Source organism: Dipodomys spectabilis, unplaced genomic scaffold (assembly GCF_019054845.1).
Source record: "Dipodomys spectabilis isolate Male_0828 unplaced genomic scaffold, ASM1905484v1 ptg000180l, whole genome shotgun sequence".
Taxonomy (NCBI): domain Eukaryota; kingdom Metazoa; phylum Chordata; class Mammalia; order Rodentia; family Heteromyidae; genus Dipodomys; species Dipodomys spectabilis.
This window is the reverse complement of record NW_024870857.1, coordinates 1,273,014-1,290,772: the sequence shown is the minus strand read 5'-3', so window position 1 is coordinate 1,290,772 and position 17,759 is coordinate 1,273,014. Positions and strand designations below refer to the sequence as shown.

At 39.3% G+C, this 17,759-nt stretch overlaps 1 protein-coding gene across 1 annotated transcript in view; it reads right to left on the bottom strand.

Moving 5' to 3' along the window:
- The window catches only part of Dgkk (diacylglycerol kinase kappa), a 118,374-nt gene continuing 100,615 nt past the window's right edge, over nucleotides 1-17,759 (bottom strand). Inside the window, exons 19-29 of the mRNA XM_042695269.1 lie at nucleotides 15,909-16,016; nucleotides 12,349-12,445; nucleotides 11,256-11,363; nucleotides 10,312-10,425; nucleotides 9,846-9,980; nucleotides 8,872-9,032; nucleotides 8,150-8,291; nucleotides 6,519-6,605; nucleotides 4,289-4,399; nucleotides 1,381-1,504; nucleotides 1-80 (exon numbers count right to left, since the gene is read on the bottom strand). Coding sequence (XP_042551203.1) covers nucleotides 1-80; nucleotides 1,381-1,504; nucleotides 4,289-4,399; nucleotides 6,519-6,605; nucleotides 8,150-8,291; nucleotides 8,872-9,032; nucleotides 9,846-9,980; nucleotides 10,312-10,425; nucleotides 11,256-11,363; nucleotides 12,349-12,445; nucleotides 15,909-16,016 — 1,267 coding nt within the window. The remainder of the gene's footprint in view (nucleotides 81-1,380; nucleotides 1,505-4,288; nucleotides 4,400-6,518; nucleotides 6,606-8,149; nucleotides 8,292-8,871; nucleotides 9,033-9,845; nucleotides 9,981-10,311; nucleotides 10,426-11,255; nucleotides 11,364-12,348; nucleotides 12,446-15,908; nucleotides 16,017-17,759) is intronic.

Below are 17,759 nucleotides of genomic sequence, written 5' to 3'. Positions count from 1 at the left end.
CTACAGTTGAGAACTTGATGATGTTGGAAGATCATCACCCTTTGTTTCATCTTTGCGATATCTGCGATGCCACAGATTCCCTTCAGAGGAAAAAAATAAGGATGGAAATAATAAGGTTAGTACTTTGCCAGATGCTCAAATATGTGAACCTCAAAGAGAGTAAAAATTCTATTAGGAGATAAACTGGTTTGCTTCTATTTTATCAACCGTCTCTGAATCATTGAGAAGGCCAGCTGATACCATATGAGCTAAACACAAAAGGAAGGAAGTTTTTGAAACTAAATACATTTTAAGCCAGGCACTGGTAGCTGATGCCTGTAATCCAGCTATTTAGGAAGCTGAGATCTGAGGAATGTGGTTCAAAGCTAGCCTGGGCAGGAAAGTCCATGAGACTCTTACAATTAACCACCCCAAACCGGAAGTGGAGCTGTGGCTCAAAGTGGTAGAGCACTGGCCTTAAGCAGACAAACTCAAGGACAAGGTCTCAAACCCTGAGTTCAGCCCCTTGACTGACAAAAAATACATTTTAATAGAAAAACAAAATACAAGATAACTCTAATCCTTTTCTGGGAAGAATTTTTAAAGCCTGATATTCTATGGAATAGATATCAGTTCTTTCAGTCTTTAGAAACAACTGCTCTCAAATACCATGGAATACCATCTGGCAGATTCTTAAGGAATCAAACTAGGTTGACCATACTTGGGAAAATACCTCTTATTCCAAGATATTCTCTCTTGGTATCTGGGTGAACTCTTAGTTCTTCAAGACCAAAACAAACTGATACCATCGAGCCTTTTTTCTGATGCCTGCTACTGCTATTATCTCATAAGTTTTCAGGTTGTCTGGGGCTCTGGATTTAGTAGAGACTATAGATATCAGAGTTAACACAACTAACACCTATAAGAACTTTCTTTAGTTCACATTGACTTGCCAAAAATGCTTAAGAGCAATTATGAAGGAGGACAAGATAGAACCAAAATCAAACAAATCTGTAGAAAACTTTTATTTCCTATTTCTAAGGACTGGCTATATACATAGCAGAAAGTATTTAGATGGATAATTTAACCTTTTCCTATGCTTAGAAATGATTCAAGCAGAAAAATAATTGTTTGATTGCATTTTCTTTTCAGTTGTGCATAGAAATTGTTGTGCTACATAGAAATATTCCTTCTCAAGTTGTCCCCCTACTAGTACCATAAAACTTTTTAACTCTTACATTTTCTAAGAGACTGCTTGACATTAACTAATATTGAAAACCACTTGGATTCTCCATAACTACCACACCAATGAATATTTTAAATGGGGGCATCAGGTTCCTTAGAGGCACCCAAGCTACTGGGTATTTTTCCATGAGCTCTATGCTTATAGAGGAGACTTACCAAGAAAACCATGGAATCTTGGGGCTGCTTTAGGCTTGTCTTCCTCTTCTAGCTTTTTTTTCCCAAATTTGAGAAATTTAGCTTTTATCCTGAAGCTTCTACTATCAGTATCAGAAGACTTTTCCTGGGAAACAAAAGCAAGAAGAAGGTTGAAATGGTAGTTACTTAACATTCCAAATAATTCCTATGGGTCCAGTAAGGTGGTGAACAGGAGAGCTACACAATACAGGCTGATCTACTCTCTATCTAGATATGGGAGACACTCCTACTCACTGGACACATCCTGAGAAAAGAATTGATTATTACCAAGAGCCTACTCATTGCCAGGTACCTTGCTAGATAGGTCAATAAATGTTCTCCTATAAGCTTCAAAATACTCTCATACACCAAAGTGTTTCATATAATTTTTATATTAGAAATAAAGCAGAGGTTCAGGGAGATTTAAATATTACATGTGAAATCATATGACCAGGGATTAGAAGTGTGAAGCGATCAGTATCTTAGCTAGCTCATGACACTTGCATGAATTAGAAAAATCCTCTCTTTCTTTCATACATACAGTTGATGAATCCCTGCTCAATCTCTTAACCAAGTGCCTCCTATAGGGAAAAAAACCTGGCCTTCCAGGCTATCCACTTCCAGTCTAGAATGCAAAGGACTCTAACCACATCTCTAATTATGAATATGGGCTCTCTTTTTTGCAGATAATGTAAGCCTGCTGGTTGAGTCTCACTCCTAAGAAAGTGTTATCAGTATGCTATTAGTCTCAGCATAACAATCTGAGGTTGACTTTCTTGCCATAAAATCCAGCCAAACATATTCCAAGGCATTGGGGTCATCTTCCTTTCAGGATTATTTATACCTCCAATCCTCTCTATTAGGAGAAAAGTATAAACTTATCTTCCTCCTCTTCCTGCTCTGACTTCCACTTTACCCTCTATGCCATACTACTACTTCTGGCTATGTATACCAGCTTTCAGAATTAACCTTTCAGAAGTAACCTCAAGAAAAGGCACAAAACTGTACTTGCCACCAAAGCCTTGAAAAGCCCAATGAATAATTGACTCTTAATCTTGTTTTCCCCAGCAAAGTCGCTGGCTTCCCTCTGCCTATCTTCTTTATAGCCTCCTTCTGGAGCTCAGAAAAGAGCTTATGTCCTAGGCCAGGGAGATTCCCATATAAATTAGGATCTCAGGGTATAAACTGTTATTTGTCTAATTTATTTTAATATCTATCCCATTTGCCTAGCTTAGGAGCTTGGTAAGACATAGCTGTACTAAGTAATTATGTAATGGGGATAAAGAGATTACCTTTCTTACTCTCTAACAGTAAGTTTTCTTTCCCCAGAGTATTACTAATCAAGAATATTGAGTACAAAAGGCCTAAGGTACTTGGGTCATCAGCAAAAACATGCAAGAAAATGTTTTCATTTTTAAGATATGTTATTTATATGGATTGTTCTCCAAAATGACAGTACACATGTCTAAGTATGTGTACATAGCTTGTTCACATGCATATAACTGGTATTGGAACCAGAAAGAAGTATAGTGAGGGGGCAGAGATTCTAACAGATTGAAATGAATGTTTCTGTGGTAAGGAATTTTTAAGAAAAACTGAGAGATCACACAGAGATAATTTAATTATGTGTGAGCATATTTGAGTTATTTAATTTATGAAAAACAGATAATTCTTCAAAGTTAGAGAAAAGCACAAACTCAAAGCACAACTCATAGTTGTCAAAAATGACATCATCCTTATAACTATGCTATTGCCATTCTTTTTTTTTTTTTGTCAGTCCTGGGCACTGTCCCTGAACTGTTTTTGCTCAAGGTTAGTACTCTTATCACTTTGAGCCACAACTCCTTCTGGTTTTTGGGTGGTTAATTGGAGGTAAGAGTCTCACAGACCTTCCTGCCCAGGCAGTCTTGGAACTGCAATCCTCAGATCTCAGCCTCCAGAGTAGCTAGGATCATAAGCCTGAGCCACCAGTGCCTGGCCATTCTTTATTTTCTCTTAAGCCACATATCTGCTGAGGCAGGCACTGGAAAGATCTTGCTAACCTCACAGTGGCAGGAGTCAGGGACAAGGTCACAGGCCGGAAGCAGCAGGGAGAGATAGCATTTGGAAGATTTAACTATCAATATGACCTGAACATCACTTAAACAGTTGTTGCCTGTAAACAGCTAGTATGGCCGTGCTGGTATGAACCAGATGAACTTTAAGCACTGGTAGCAGGTACTGAGTAGGGAAAGTTTACAGTCAGAATAACATAAAAAAACAATCTTGCCCTTCCTTGTTTTCCATTTTCTTGCTTTTTTTCTTTCCCTTTCCTCCCTCCCTCCTTCCCTCCCTCCTTCCCTCCCTCCCTCCCTCCCTCCCTCCCTCCCTCCCTTCCTTCCTTCCTTCCTTCCTTCCTTCCTTCCTTCCTTCCTTCCTTCCTTCCTTCCTTCCTTCCTTCTCTCTCTCTCTCTCTCTCTCTCTCTATTTCATTCATTCTTCCTTTCTCACAAGCCACCACTCCACTTTTAGGTTTTTGGTGGTTAACTGGACGTAAGAATCTCATGGGCTTTGCTGCCTGGGCTGGCTTTGAATCAAGGTCCTCAGATCTCAGCCTCCTGAGTAGCTATGATTATGGGTGTGACCTACTGGAGTCCATCCCTTTTCTTTCTTGAACATGTCCTGCTATAGGGTTGGTCTTTTTTTTCTGGTTATTTTCCCTTAGTTATCTAACTTTTCATGTTTTCTGCCTTCTTAAGGGGAACAGGATGTCCCATCCAGGTTGAAGTTGAAAGCTGCGACTAACTCCCTCTATTACATCAGGCACTATGTAGGGACCCACATGGAAAGGTAAGGAATCAAGGGAAAATTCCTTTCTTCCTTTTTATTTCCAACTTTCCAGGTTACTCACCTCTGGAACAAGGATAGGATTCATCCAAGCGATCTCTGATAGTTTTTCAAACTCTCTATTCATGGCATCTAGAGCATTTTGTAGTGTGGTGTTATCTTCAGCATTTCTCAACTAGTACAGACAGGAAAATCAGTGAGTGTCCAATGCCCAGCACCTGCCTTCATAGACTCTTGTTCTCTTCCCTACTACCAGTCCCTGCTTGTGGGGAAGATACTAGAGGGTGAGAATTTATAGCTCCTTTGGTCTATAATCCATTTTTTTTTCTTTTTCAAGAAAGGTAGGATTCTTCTTGGGGCTGAGCATGCTCACAGTTTAGCAAGTAAAAGTTTTTTTGTTCAGCATGAATTAGCACTGAGTTTTCCCTTACAGCTTAGGGTCTAGGACAAGAGTCCTACACTTCACCTCAAGTTCCTGGAGCCATCCTAGAGTCCTTCTAGAATAATAGCTACCAAGCTTTGAGCACATGGTGTATGTTAGGCACTGTGCACACAATGTTATTCCAGCTTCCACAATAGCTTTATAATACTTACCAAGATACTTTGATTCTCATTTCATAAGTGAGAAATCAGACTCAAAGAAGTTTAGTGCTCAGGATCAAATGACTAATAGAACCATATCTCAAGATCCTACCTTTCATACAACACTGTTCTAGTTGGCTAGATGCTGGAGGAATCTGTATTACATACGTTCTATAATTTCAAAGCTATTTTGTGAAGTGAGGAAAGAGAGCTAGAGATACACTGCCTCAAATATTTCCTTTCTGACAGAGGACCCGCCTCAATAGGCTATGCTGTAACCCCTAGCCATTTTCTCTTAGTAATTAAAAACAAGTTCCAGGTGACTTGTTCCATAGTTTTGGGAAACCAAGCTTAAGTGTTCCATAGTAGCCACCAGAACCCACAGTATAAACTCCAAATAATGTCATAGAAGATTAAAATAGATTTTTCTAAGACAATCTCTAATTCAGAAGATTATTTATATTCAAGTAGGTAATGAGCTTGGAACACAGAAACATAGTTATATATTTAACTCTGACAGTCTTACAGACAATCTAACCTGGCCTTACTTTCCTTCCTCATTATCTACTTTTCTTTCAATAGAACTTTTGTGGCTTTTTGCTCAAGGCTGATGCTATACCATTTGAGCCATACCTCCACTTCTAGCATTTTTCTAGTTAGTTGGAGATAAGAATCTCACAGACTCTTCTTCGTGGGCTGGCTTCAAACCACAATCCTTCTATCTCAGTGTCTTGAGTAGGTAGGCTTGAGTCACCAGCACTAGATTATAATAGTTTATTAAATCTTCACAACAATCTAGACTGCTAAAGATTGTAACTCATATTTTGTAGTTATGGAAATAAATACCCAGAGATGTGAAGTTACTTCACACAGCTAGTATTTTGAGTTGAATTGTGTCCCCTCAAATGTTGAAGTCCCAGTTCCCAATATGACTTCATTTGGAATTAAAGTCAATGCAGATATAATTATTGTTGAGGTCATATTGGATAGGGCAGACTCCAGCTCAACATTACTCATGTCCTTAGAAGACAGTAAGACAGACACAAAGAGATTGCTATGTGAAGCTGAAGACAGATTAGAATGATAGAGCTATAAACCAAAACACACCAAAGATTTCTAGCAAACCACCAGAAATAGAAAAAGGAAAGAAAGTCTTTCTCTACCAGTTTCAGAGGGAGTACAACCCTGCTGACATCTTGATTTGGGATTTCTAGCTTTTAGAACTGCAAGGCAGTACGTTTCTGTTGTTCTAAGTTCTTGATACTTAGCTATGGCAGCCTTAAAAATATATAAGCATTAAGTAACAGGTTTAAAATTTGAGCCCAGATTTCTCCAGTCATCCCTTTATTTCAAATTGCCTTCTTTGTACATAGAGGAAGAGGTATGTAGAAACTTGGGATCTATAAAGCAGCTCAGAACTCACTCTTTTATGTTGTATAAGGTATGAAGAGAACAACACTCTACGTTTGATTAGCCTAATCTACCTGGGAGATAATTTGCCAAGGGAGAGATTTTCTTTCAAGGGTATGTAATCCCTATGACTTAGCATTATCTATGAAATAATAAAATCAGTGACAATCCTGGTTGACAAAGCAAAACTTCTGGGCAGGCAAAATGTTCCCATGTTTCCAGTACCCTTGAGTTAGGTACAAACTGTCTCCATCTTTACATGGGATGCTTTGCCCTCCCATGCTCCAACCCCCTGCACTCACCAAGTTTTCTTCCAGGAAAGCTTTGGTGTCATCGTAGAGCCCTTTAAGACTAAATGTAACATCTACTGCGTCATTTCTGCTTAGAGTCTGAGAGAAGGAGGAAAGGAAAGGAATGGAAAGGAAGTGGACAAAGACAGAGGAGTTGTTGGTTAGTAAGCATGCAGTTGGCTTCTCCATTGGAATGTAGGAACAGGCTAGTAGGATGTGGGCTCTAAATGAAAAAGTAATATTCAAAATATAGCACAACAAGTGCACCAACCAATCAGAACTGATACTAGCTTTAACTAGTACAGGTGCATCCTATAAATTGGCACGGCACAACTTAGCTTTTAGCATCCTTTATTAGGTATAGTGGGTATAGGAAAATAGGAAATATGTAAACCAGAGAGCAAATATGAGGAGATTAGTCCTGCCTAATAGAGTTAGGCCCAACTATATAGGCCTTAGGTTCTGGGCCTCCTCTAACTAAGTTATGGCCAAAAATAGTCAACACACATTTTAGCAAACCCTGGCTCTATTATATTTTATTGCCTATATTTTTGTGCCAGTCCTGGGGCTTAAACTCAGGATCTGGGCATTGTCCCTGAACTTTTTGCTATCACTTGAGCTACAGCTCCGTTTATGGCTTTTTGGTAATTAATTGGGGATCAGCATCTCATGGATTTTCATGCCCAGGTTGGCTTTGAACCATGGACCTCAGATTTCAGCCTCCCAAGTAGCTAGGATTATAGGCACAAGCCACTAGCACTTGCCTTAAAATTATCTTTTTTCCAGTGCTGAAGATCTAACCCAGGGACTTTTGCCTTCTAGCCAAGGGTTCTACCACTTATCAATATCCTCCAGTTCTAAAGTTACTTTTCTTTATTTTTTAACAAAAGGACTTTTTATTGTAAAGATGATATACAAAGCTAAAGTTACTCTTTTTATTGTTGGTTTTGGGCTTGAACTCGGGGCCTGGATGCTGCGCCTGAACTTCTTTGTGCTCAAGACTAGTGCTCCACAACTGCAGCCACAGCACCACTTCTGATTTTGGAGTGGTTAATTGGAGATGAGTGTTTCACAAGGACTTTTCTGCCTGGGCTGGCTTTGAATCATGATCAAAAGATCTCAGCTTCTTGAGTGTCTAAGATTACAGGCGTGAATTACTGGTGCCTGGCCTAAAGTTGCTTTCTAAAGCATCATTTAGATCTCTTGAGAGTGGATAAACCATGAGATTCTACATTTGACACTTAAGTGTCTTATCTGGACCTTTCCTACAGGAGGGAAGCCAAAGCACTCTGAAGCTCTGGTTACAGTGGTGAGAGTCATCTTCTGAGGTTACACAGCAAACCACCTGGGATAAGGAAGGTCTGAGACTAAGTTTCTATCCACTCATTAACATTTTTTCCTGAGGCTATGGATAGCTATTGGGAAAGAAATCTTGTCCTCAGATGGATGAAACCTGTTGTGGGATTCCCTAAGGAAGTAGCCTTTTTCTTGCCTTTCAAAAAGTCAAGGAATGCCTTCCTTCTCATCTACTCTCTTCATTGGATCCAGGTGCTAATGCACAACCTCTGGTTCACCTTCCTTCCCTTTCAACCCTTTTCTTATCTAATTTGACTCCTGTCCTTCATCTGTCCCTTCCCCCTTACCTCAATGGGAGTACAGAAAACTGCGGCTGCCTCACTGTCAGTGTCTTGTGGATAAAATAGATCATTCAGGATGTTAGTGCTGGCATTTACAGAATCCATGAGGACAGATACATGCTGGTGGACCTTGCTCAGGTCATTGAGGCTGTAATAAAGTAAAGAAAGATAGATGAACTAGAAGCTTTAGGTTTCTGGCCTAGATGCTGATGGGTAAAGTATAGAAATAAAAGCTCTGGGTACTGGATTTTAACTCTTTACTCCTTCTTGTTATTTTTGTTCTCTACGTTGCCACAAATAACAGAAAATGTTTTTACTCTTCTCTAAGTATTCATCCTTGTTTATGTTTTTTCTCCTGAATTTAGATACAGATATAGGAATTTGAATAGGTTGAGGGGCTACAATAAAGAAAGGTAGCTCATTCCTGAAGAAACTCCAAGGCCTTTCTGATAGTTAAAGGCAAGGATAAACATTTTTAGTTCTGTTGGGTTGGCAGCAGGAGGAAATCAATATTTATTTCTGGATCTAAGGAAAAATCTTGAAACTAGCTAAATGCTGAAAAAAAAAGAATATTTCATGCATAGAATTTTCAGGGCTGTTAATCTTCAGAGGATTGGATAAGATACCTCTCTGAGGCCAACTTCCCCAGTAGCTGACAGACAAAAATTGGCTGCTTCACACTGTTCCTTCTTGGATTTCCTAATCCTGTATCTAGTCAGTCCACTTACCTGCTAATGAGGTTTTCTGCAAGCTGAGCTAAATGCTTCATCTGGGCATATTCCTCATCAGAGAGGCTGTCTTGAGATTCTTGGGAGTCCAGCTGGGGTTGAGGTATAGCTTGAATTTCAGTATGTTTGTTTTCCCATATTTTCATTGAATTCTCAAAGTCCTGTAGATGGGTACAGTGACATATCCTAATGATTGCTGTAGTTATGAGGGCATGTGACAGATCTGAGTCTGACATTTGTTGGTAATGTGTGGGTATAATGGTTAAAAAGGAAGCAGGGTCCGCTGTTCATTCCTCTGTATACCATCTATGCCTTTCTCTATTTAATCTTTTCTGTTCTAGGTACTTCTAGTTTTTGTTGTTTAGACTCTGGGTTATAAGAGATCAGTCTTAAATTACACAGATAATTGCTTTCAAGAAGCTTGGATATGAAGACACAATTACCAGCGAGTAGAGTACCTTTCATACTCCTTTCTTTGTCAAATATAGGATATACATTATGATAGAATTTAGAGTAAGACTATCAAATATAATTTGTGTGTGTTGTGTTTGTGTGTGTGTGTGTGTGTGTGTGTGTGTGTGTGTGTGTGTGTGTGTGTGTGTGTGTGTGCCAGTGCTGAGGCTTGAATTCAATCCCTAAACTTTTTTGCTCAAGGTTAGCACCCTACTACTTGAGCCACACCTCTACTTCTAGCCCTGGTATCTTTCTCTTGGATAGTGGTTTGCAAATGTCATTATGTATTTCAATGTCTTGAGGAATTTCTTTACAAAATACAAGCTCTAGGAACCCCTTCTCTCCATTCTGTTCATTGGGTCTTCTGTGGGACCTAGAAGTATGTATTTATAACCAGCACCCCAGGTGACTGGGTTGCAAGGAGCATGGAACTTCCTTTAGGGGAGTTCTTATTTGCATACTCATGTGCTAGCTATAAATAAAGCAGTGTCAGGATCCAAGTTGGGCCTGTCTCCTCTTACCCGATCTCTCATCAACATCTGGGCAGCATTTTTGTATCTAATCTTTATTAGGCCTGGCCTCTGGACCCAGGCTTCCCCATCCACCTGTACTGGAATACCTTCTTCACCATCGATGGTTATCATCACCTCGCGGCACTGCCAAAGAAGAGGAGAGAGAATAAAGAAGAAAAAAATGAAGTAATCACAGTAGACTAATATAGATAATCTCATAGTCACAACCTGAGTCTGAAGTAGCAATGGAAAAGTTATGAATCAGATTGTTCCAAGGAGAAACACCTGTTTCCTATGACCTTTTATTCTTTAGTCCCTGTCATTTCCATCTCTGTCCTCAGCCAGCACTTTCCTGTCTGCCAGATAACCAGCTTTCTTTCACCTTATAACTCCTATACCCAAGTAATCTCTGGTATTACCCCATGACCCCAAAAAACTCAGCCCCTTCTTGGTGCCACTCCAACCCCATGCATACCTGGGCAATTCGATGGTGATGCAAATTGATGATGCGGGACATGGCCATCTGCACAGAACCAAAGATTGCCACGACCTCCAGCTTCCCATCATCTATTGCTGGAGCCTCATATTCCTAAGGAGGAAGAACTGTGTCACATCCCCTCTCCCCTTTGAGAACCATACTTCTTCTATAGCCAACAATTGTGCTTTGAAGACTCCTGATGATATTTTTCTAGTTTATGTAGAGTGGGAAAAAGTTATTAAAAAGGGAAAAGTTGAGGTGAGGAAGCTAAGCTGGGAAAAGGATAATGATATTGCAATAACTTTGTAGTCCCCTTTAAGATGACAACTCAAAGCTGTTTTTCCCCTTGTTCAATTTAGCACTATTAATACCCAAAACCTCATGGCCTTCTTGGGTAAGTTCAGAGGAAATTGTTCATGGTTTGTTTCCCAGGAGATTTTGTTGGTAGACCCCTTTAGGAAAAAGAATACAGCCTGTAACCTTTTGAGGATCTGTCAAGGCTGAGGAGTGGGAAATTTAAAAGCCTAGGCATCACCTAAGAATTAAACTAATCTTAAAGCATTTAGTTAATTCTGTGCTCTGGGATGGTAGTTGCCTAGGCCTGTGGGTATGGCTTCAGTGGTAAAGCACCTGCCTAGCAAGTACCAAGTCCTGGATTTTAAACTGCAGTGCTGCCCTTTAAAAAAATAGCTATGACTTAGTTGCTCTGGGTCCAAGAATTTACCATCAAGCAGCATCTCCACAGCCCAGAAAAAGTTACTCAGTTAATTCTGATATGGAATTTGTCTAAAAAAATGATCCTACAGCTGCTGCTGTTAAAGATTTCCAGACCATTTCCTTTTCTCCCATTTGCCATTTCCCACTCCAGCCATCCTAACTCCTTTCTGAGAGACTACCAGGTTCATGCCTTCCTCTCACCCTGTTCTCTGTTCCATACTCACCGTGGTTGCTGTATTGCTTCCCCAGAAGTTGACACCTCCAGCATAACTGGTAATATTAAGCACTACAATTCCTTGCAGATTTGGCAAGGAGATAACTTCTCCATCACACTGAAAGAAAGAAAAAAAAGAGTAGCTGTTACTATCTTTTGCGTGACTTGTCTTTTACATGCATGCTTCCTTTTGTCATTGGAATGTCCCAACGTGAAGGGACATTTTATATTGTGGATGAGATTTTAACTCAGTTCCTTGCATTTACAAAGCAGGTGCTTTACTACTGAGCCACACCTACAGCCCCAAATATCCTTCTTAAGGCAATATTAGGTTTGAACTTAGGGGTTTTCGCTTGCTAGGCAAGAGCTCTACCACTTGAGACACATCCCCAGCCCTGTGAAAGGAAATTTAAGGAAATTGGAAAGGGCTTTCTTTCTCTTTTTTGTCTTTTCTTTTTTGGTACTGGGGATCAAACCTAGGATATTGCACTTGCTAGGCAAGTGCTTTGCCACAGCTACATCTCAGACCTCTCTTTTCTTCATGCTATCATTTTCTTATCCTTAAATGGAAATATGTGAAGTACTGGTAGCTCGCACCAGTAATCTTAGTTACTCAAGAAGTTTTAAGCCAAGACAGGTAGGAAAATACTCTTATCTCCTGTTAACTGCCAAAAAGCTGGCAGTGTAGCTATAGCTTAAGTGGCCCAGCACTAGTCTTGAGCAAAAACACTCAGGGATAGCCTCAGGAACAGCATACACACACAAAAAAGGAAATTCATCCTCATGCCCTCCCCTTCCTTTCATGCATGGTGAGTGAGGATCACAGAATCAAGTCTTTGATCATAGGAGAAAGTTAGTTTCCAAGGCTATGTAATTTCCTTTTTCATACACAGGAAGGACCATTCTTGTTTCTTTTTTATATGACAGTTTTTTAAAATTACCATAAATCAGTTACACAAGGAGGGTTTTAACTGTGACATTTTCACACAGTATACATCATATACTGTTCAGCCTTACTCTATCATTCTTCCCATTTCACTCCCCATTAAAACTTTTTCAACAGGTCTCATTGTTTGATTTCAACCACTTCCATTTCTACTAACCTCCAGGTGCAATCGTTCTTCCAGTTTCCTGTAAGACCGCTGCAGTAGTTCCTTGCCTCCCAGAAGACCATACCATATCTTGTTCTTAAAGCGACTACTATAAGGAGATTAAGGAAGAGAAAGATACTCAGGAGGTAGGATAATATAAAGATAAATGAATGGGGAAAAGGAAAGGGAAACTATTTTATTCATAAATGCCTTCTTATAGAGGGAATCATGTTAGATGGTAGCTGGTCAGAAGAGGTCTACTAGGACTGGTATTCTCATCTAGCTACTTCTGGAAACTGATTGATGAGCTTCTCTGAATCTATAGTATTCTGTTGCTAGATAAAATTTCCACTTCTCAAGCTGGTGCAGGTGGTTAATGCTTATACTCCCAGCTACTCAGAAGGTTGAGATCTGAGGATTGTGGTATGAAGGCAGCCTAGGAAGGAAAGCCCGTGATACTCTTATCTCCAATTAACCAGTAAAAAGACAGAAGTAGAGTTGTGATACAAGTAGTAGAGTACCAATCTTGAGCAAAAATCCTAATAGACAGTGGTTAGGCACTGAGTTTAAGTCCCAGTACTAGCATAGACAAAAATCCCACTTCTCCTTGCTGCCAGTATTGGTCCAGACTTAAAAGAAGCAAGCTATATTTAAAAAAAACAGTGCTCAAAAAATAGCAATGCTCATAAAAATCTATGAGCAGAGCTAGCTGACTTACAATAGCTATCCTCACAGTGCCCTTCTAGGAGCACAAGATTTTATTTGCTTGGGATCAATTTTATTTTAAACAGCTGGTTCTTTGTAATATTTTGAAGCAGTGACGTTTTGGCAAAGTGGAAGTTGTTTCTAAATAAAAAAAACAATATATTAAATACTTAATTCAGTGTCATAGAACAGATCTCGGCTTAGTAAGAAAAATTTAGAGAGGAGCCACTGGAGGAAATTTAAGACAAGAAAAGGTCAGGAGACTTGAACTGGAGTTGGGAAGAACAGGGCCTTGCTAATTGTAGGATTTCTGATTAAAAGCAGGCAGGGAGCTTACAAGCACTAGGTAGATATCATTTATGAGCTTTTAAAGCAGAGCCACAGAAATGAGGTTTAAAGTAAATGTTTTCTGGGCATTTTAGTTCACTCATTTATAAAAAACATACAGTTATATGGGAATATAAAATGACTAGAATAATCAAAACAATTTGGGGGGGAGGTAAAGGAACAAGATTGGAGGATGTTTTCCTCCTGATTTCAAAAATTACTATAAAGCCACAGTTATAAAGGCACTGTATTACTTGCATAGAATGGACACATAGATCGATAGGACAGAAGAGTCCAGAAATAGACCTGTACATTCTGACAAAGACATCGACACCGTTCACTGGGAAAATGATAGATTTAAAAAAAAAAAAACAAACAAAAACTGTGGTGGATCCAGTGGCCCAGGCCTGTAATACTGGCTACTCAAGAAGTAGAGATTAGGAGACTGATTTGAGGCCATCCCAGGCAAAAAGTTCCCAGACCCCATCTCATCAGAAAAGGTTGGTTTTGGTGGAGTGTGCCTGTCTTACCATTTATGGCAGGAAGTTTAAAGAAGAGTATGGGTCTTGCAAAAAGCAAGTCTGTATCTCAAAGTTAACAGATCCAAAAGGGTTGTAGGCATGACTCAAGTGGAAAAGCACCAGTTCAAACTGCAATACTGCCCCCAAACAAACAAAGACTATGGTGCTAAGATAATCAGGATGTCCTCATGTACACAAAGATTAATCGAAAGTATAACATGCACTTATGTGTAGGAGCCAAAACAATAAAACTTAACAAGAATACTTAGGAGCAAAATTTTAAGACCTTGGGTTAAGCAAAAATAAATAAATAAATAAATATTATCAAAAGAAGCCAGCCAGGAGCCAGTGGCTCACCCCTGTAATACTAGCTATTTAGGAGGCTGCGATCTGAGGACTGTAGCTCAAAGCCAGCCTGGGCAAGAAACGCTGTGATATTCTCATCTTCAATTAACCAAAAAAAAAGCTGGAAGTGGAGCTGTGGCTCAAGGGGTAAAGTAACATCCTTGAGCAAGCAAGCTCAGTGCTCAGGCCCTGAATTCAAGCACTATTTTGTGCATGCACGTGCGAGCGCACATGCTCACACATACACACACACACACACACACACAGAATCAAAAGCATGGTCCATAGAAAAAATTAATTGGATCTCATCAAAATTCAAAACTTTTTTTTAACTTAGAAAGATACCACTGGAAGTGGTGCTGTGGCTCAAGTGGAGAGTGCTTACCTTAACCAAAAGAAGCTCAGGGACAGTGTCCAGGCCCTGAGTTCAAGCCCCAGGACAGGTAAAAAAACAAACAAAATAAAACAAAAAGATACTACTAAGAAAATAAAAAGACTAGTACCACGTGGAGAAACTATTTGTTATCACATATCTGATAAAGTAATTTTTCTTTTCATCCTAGAACTGCTCTAAAGAAAGAGTTACAGTGGCAAGTATATTTAATTTACAAGTACTCTGAGGCTGCCTTAGGGTATATCTGCCTTAAGGTACAAAGGTTCTAGAAGATAAAAAGAGGAAAGGTAAAAGTACTAGATAAGGTAAAAAAAAAAAAGTACTAGATAAGGTAAAAAAAGGTGGACCCTTTGCAACACTGAGATGAACAAGTCGTTATGTCAAAAAAGAACTTTACAAATTTGGTGGGGGTGGGGCAGGGAGGATTGGGTGGGTGGGGGGAGGATGGGAAGGGATGGGAAGGGGAAACAAAGAGGAGGTCACAATGCTAGATAAGAATTGTACTCATTATCTTGCCCATGTAATTGTAACCCCTCTGTACAGTATTTTCACAATAAGAAAAAAAAAGTACTAGATAAGGTAAAATCCATGAATGAGTAGAACCAGGTTAGGAACACCCAGAACTAGTAAGGAAATGTGTGTGTGCGTGTGTGTGTGAGAAAGAGAGAGAGAGAGAGAGAGAGAGAGAATGTGTATCCTGGGTGCTGTTCTTGAGCTTTTTGTTCAAGGCTAGTGCTCTATCACTAGCCATAGCTCCACTTCTATTTTTTGGAGGTTAAGTGGAAGTAAGTATTTCATTGACTTTCCTGCCCAGTTGGGCTTCAAACCACCATCCTCAGATCTCAGCATCTTGAGTAGCTAGGATTGCAGGCATAAACTACCTGTGCCTGGTATAATAAGGGAATTTTTAATACTTTTTAGCTTTACCAAGCAAAAATAGGCCTAAAGCTACTACCATGACTCTTGCAGAGAGAACAAACCTAGACAAGTCACTAAATGTATTAATATTTCATGCCAATGATACCAATATCTATATGTATACATTAATCTATAAGTATAGGCTAGAAAGAGCTCCAAGTTCAGGATGCCATTGGAGTCCTTACAGATAAGCTCACAATTTGGGACAAACTGACCCGCTAGGCTAAGCTTGAGACCAACACATTTTACCTCCCAAAAACCTTTTGTTTTCTGTTGTTTCTCTGAGAAGTAGGGAAAGTAGGAACATATAAGATCTTGTAAATCTGTGATTTCATGCAGAGAAAGGAGCTTCTTTTCCTTACTTGTATTGTCCTGGGCGTTCTTCTCTTCTGGTGTTGAACTCCAGAGAAATTTTCGCATCCAGTCCAATTCCAAAATAGTTGTTCATGACACACTTTTCTTTGAAGCGTCTGAAATCAGTCAAGGGAAAAGACAAACACTAATGAAGAAAAGAAGTGCTTTTGCCGTTTGGTTTAGCAGATATCATCTGCATGGTTAAAAACCACTGAAAGAAGGTCTTCTCTACATTGTGTATAAACAATGTTCTTGAGAGGTACATTGAGATTTTCTGTTGTATTAACACTTGATAACTGAGAGGACCACTAAGCTAGTTGGGAAGTGTCTGTGGGATTGGGACTTATAGTAAAGAAGTATCATTTATGATTTTAGCAATCTTTGAAGACCTCCAATGTGAATAGCCATATATTTTTCTACAGGGAAATATCACTGGATTATTCCTATGACAAATTTTTGAGCATCCATCCCAGATAAAATGTATCTTGAGAGTTAAGTGTACATCAAAAGGCACATATTTGGGGACAAAAACTGAAAAAAGAGGGCATATAAGTACACAACAACAAAAAAGGCAAGTAGTTTTTTTGTGTGTTACTTCCATCTATCTAGTGTGTCATATCAAAACCCAGTACTGTGCTAGAGCCAGTTCATACTATGCATGTCAACTGATTATGCATAACTGTTCCCAACTGGGTTTTTTTTTTTTTTGTGAAAATACTGTACAGAGGGGTTACAATTACATGGGCAAGGTAATGAGTACATTTCTTATCAAGCATTGTTACCTCCTCCTTTGTTTCCCCTTCCCATCCCTTCCCATCTCCCCCCACCTCGCTCCCGTCCCCCCCTTCCCACACCAAAGTTGTAAAGTTCATTTTTAGACATAACGTCTTGTACATCTCATTGTTGCAATGTGTCTACCTGTATCTCTATTTAAACAATTTGTTTTTTCCCTTCCCCTCCACAAATTATACCAACATCAAATACAGTGAAAACAGGGTTTTTTTTTTGTTTTTTGTTTGTTTGTTTGTTTTGCTGGTCGTGGGGCCTGAACTCTGGGCCTGGACGCTGTCCCTCAGCTGCTCAGCTCAAAGCTAGCACCCTACCATTTGAGCCACAGCACCACTTCCAGCTTTTTCTGCTTATGTGGTGCTGAGGAATTGAACCCAGGGCCTCATGCATGCAAGGCAAGCACTCTACCCCTGAGACACCTTCCCAGCCCTGTTCCCAAATTTTAATTCGAAGACATATCAGTATCAGTATCTTGAAATAGTTCATAGTGGGAGGGTTTACACAGGTAACAAATCAGTGCTTCTCTCCCTGGAGAATTGGTTGTGAAACACTTGCAATGAATGTTGATCAAGCCTCATTAGTAAGATCACTGAGACCTCAGCCATGAATATAAGCTAATGGTGAAGTGCAAGGGAGTTGGTGGTTGGAGGTTAGGAGTAACAATAGTTTTCTTAAATTATTTAAGGAAACATAAATAATGGCTATTTGTGTTCTTTTGAGAAACTAGAAACAGGTATGTTTAGCTATTTAATAATAGGTAACATTTTAGAGATTTTTATCAGCACATATTAGTTGTATAAGGAAGAGTTTCATTGTGACATTTTCATACATACATATATATATATATAAAATCACATTCATTCCCTCCATATTTCTCCCTCATCCTTTTTCCTCCTTCTTAAAACAATTTCAGCATGTTCCATTTTTGTATTTTTATACATAAAATACTTTGACAATACTTTCATTTGTCCTTTCCATTGGTCCTCTCTCCACTAATACCCATCTCTAACATGGCCTGTGATCCCTTTTTAATTTTTAAAATTTTAAAAGTAGTTGTTATCTTTTCAAAT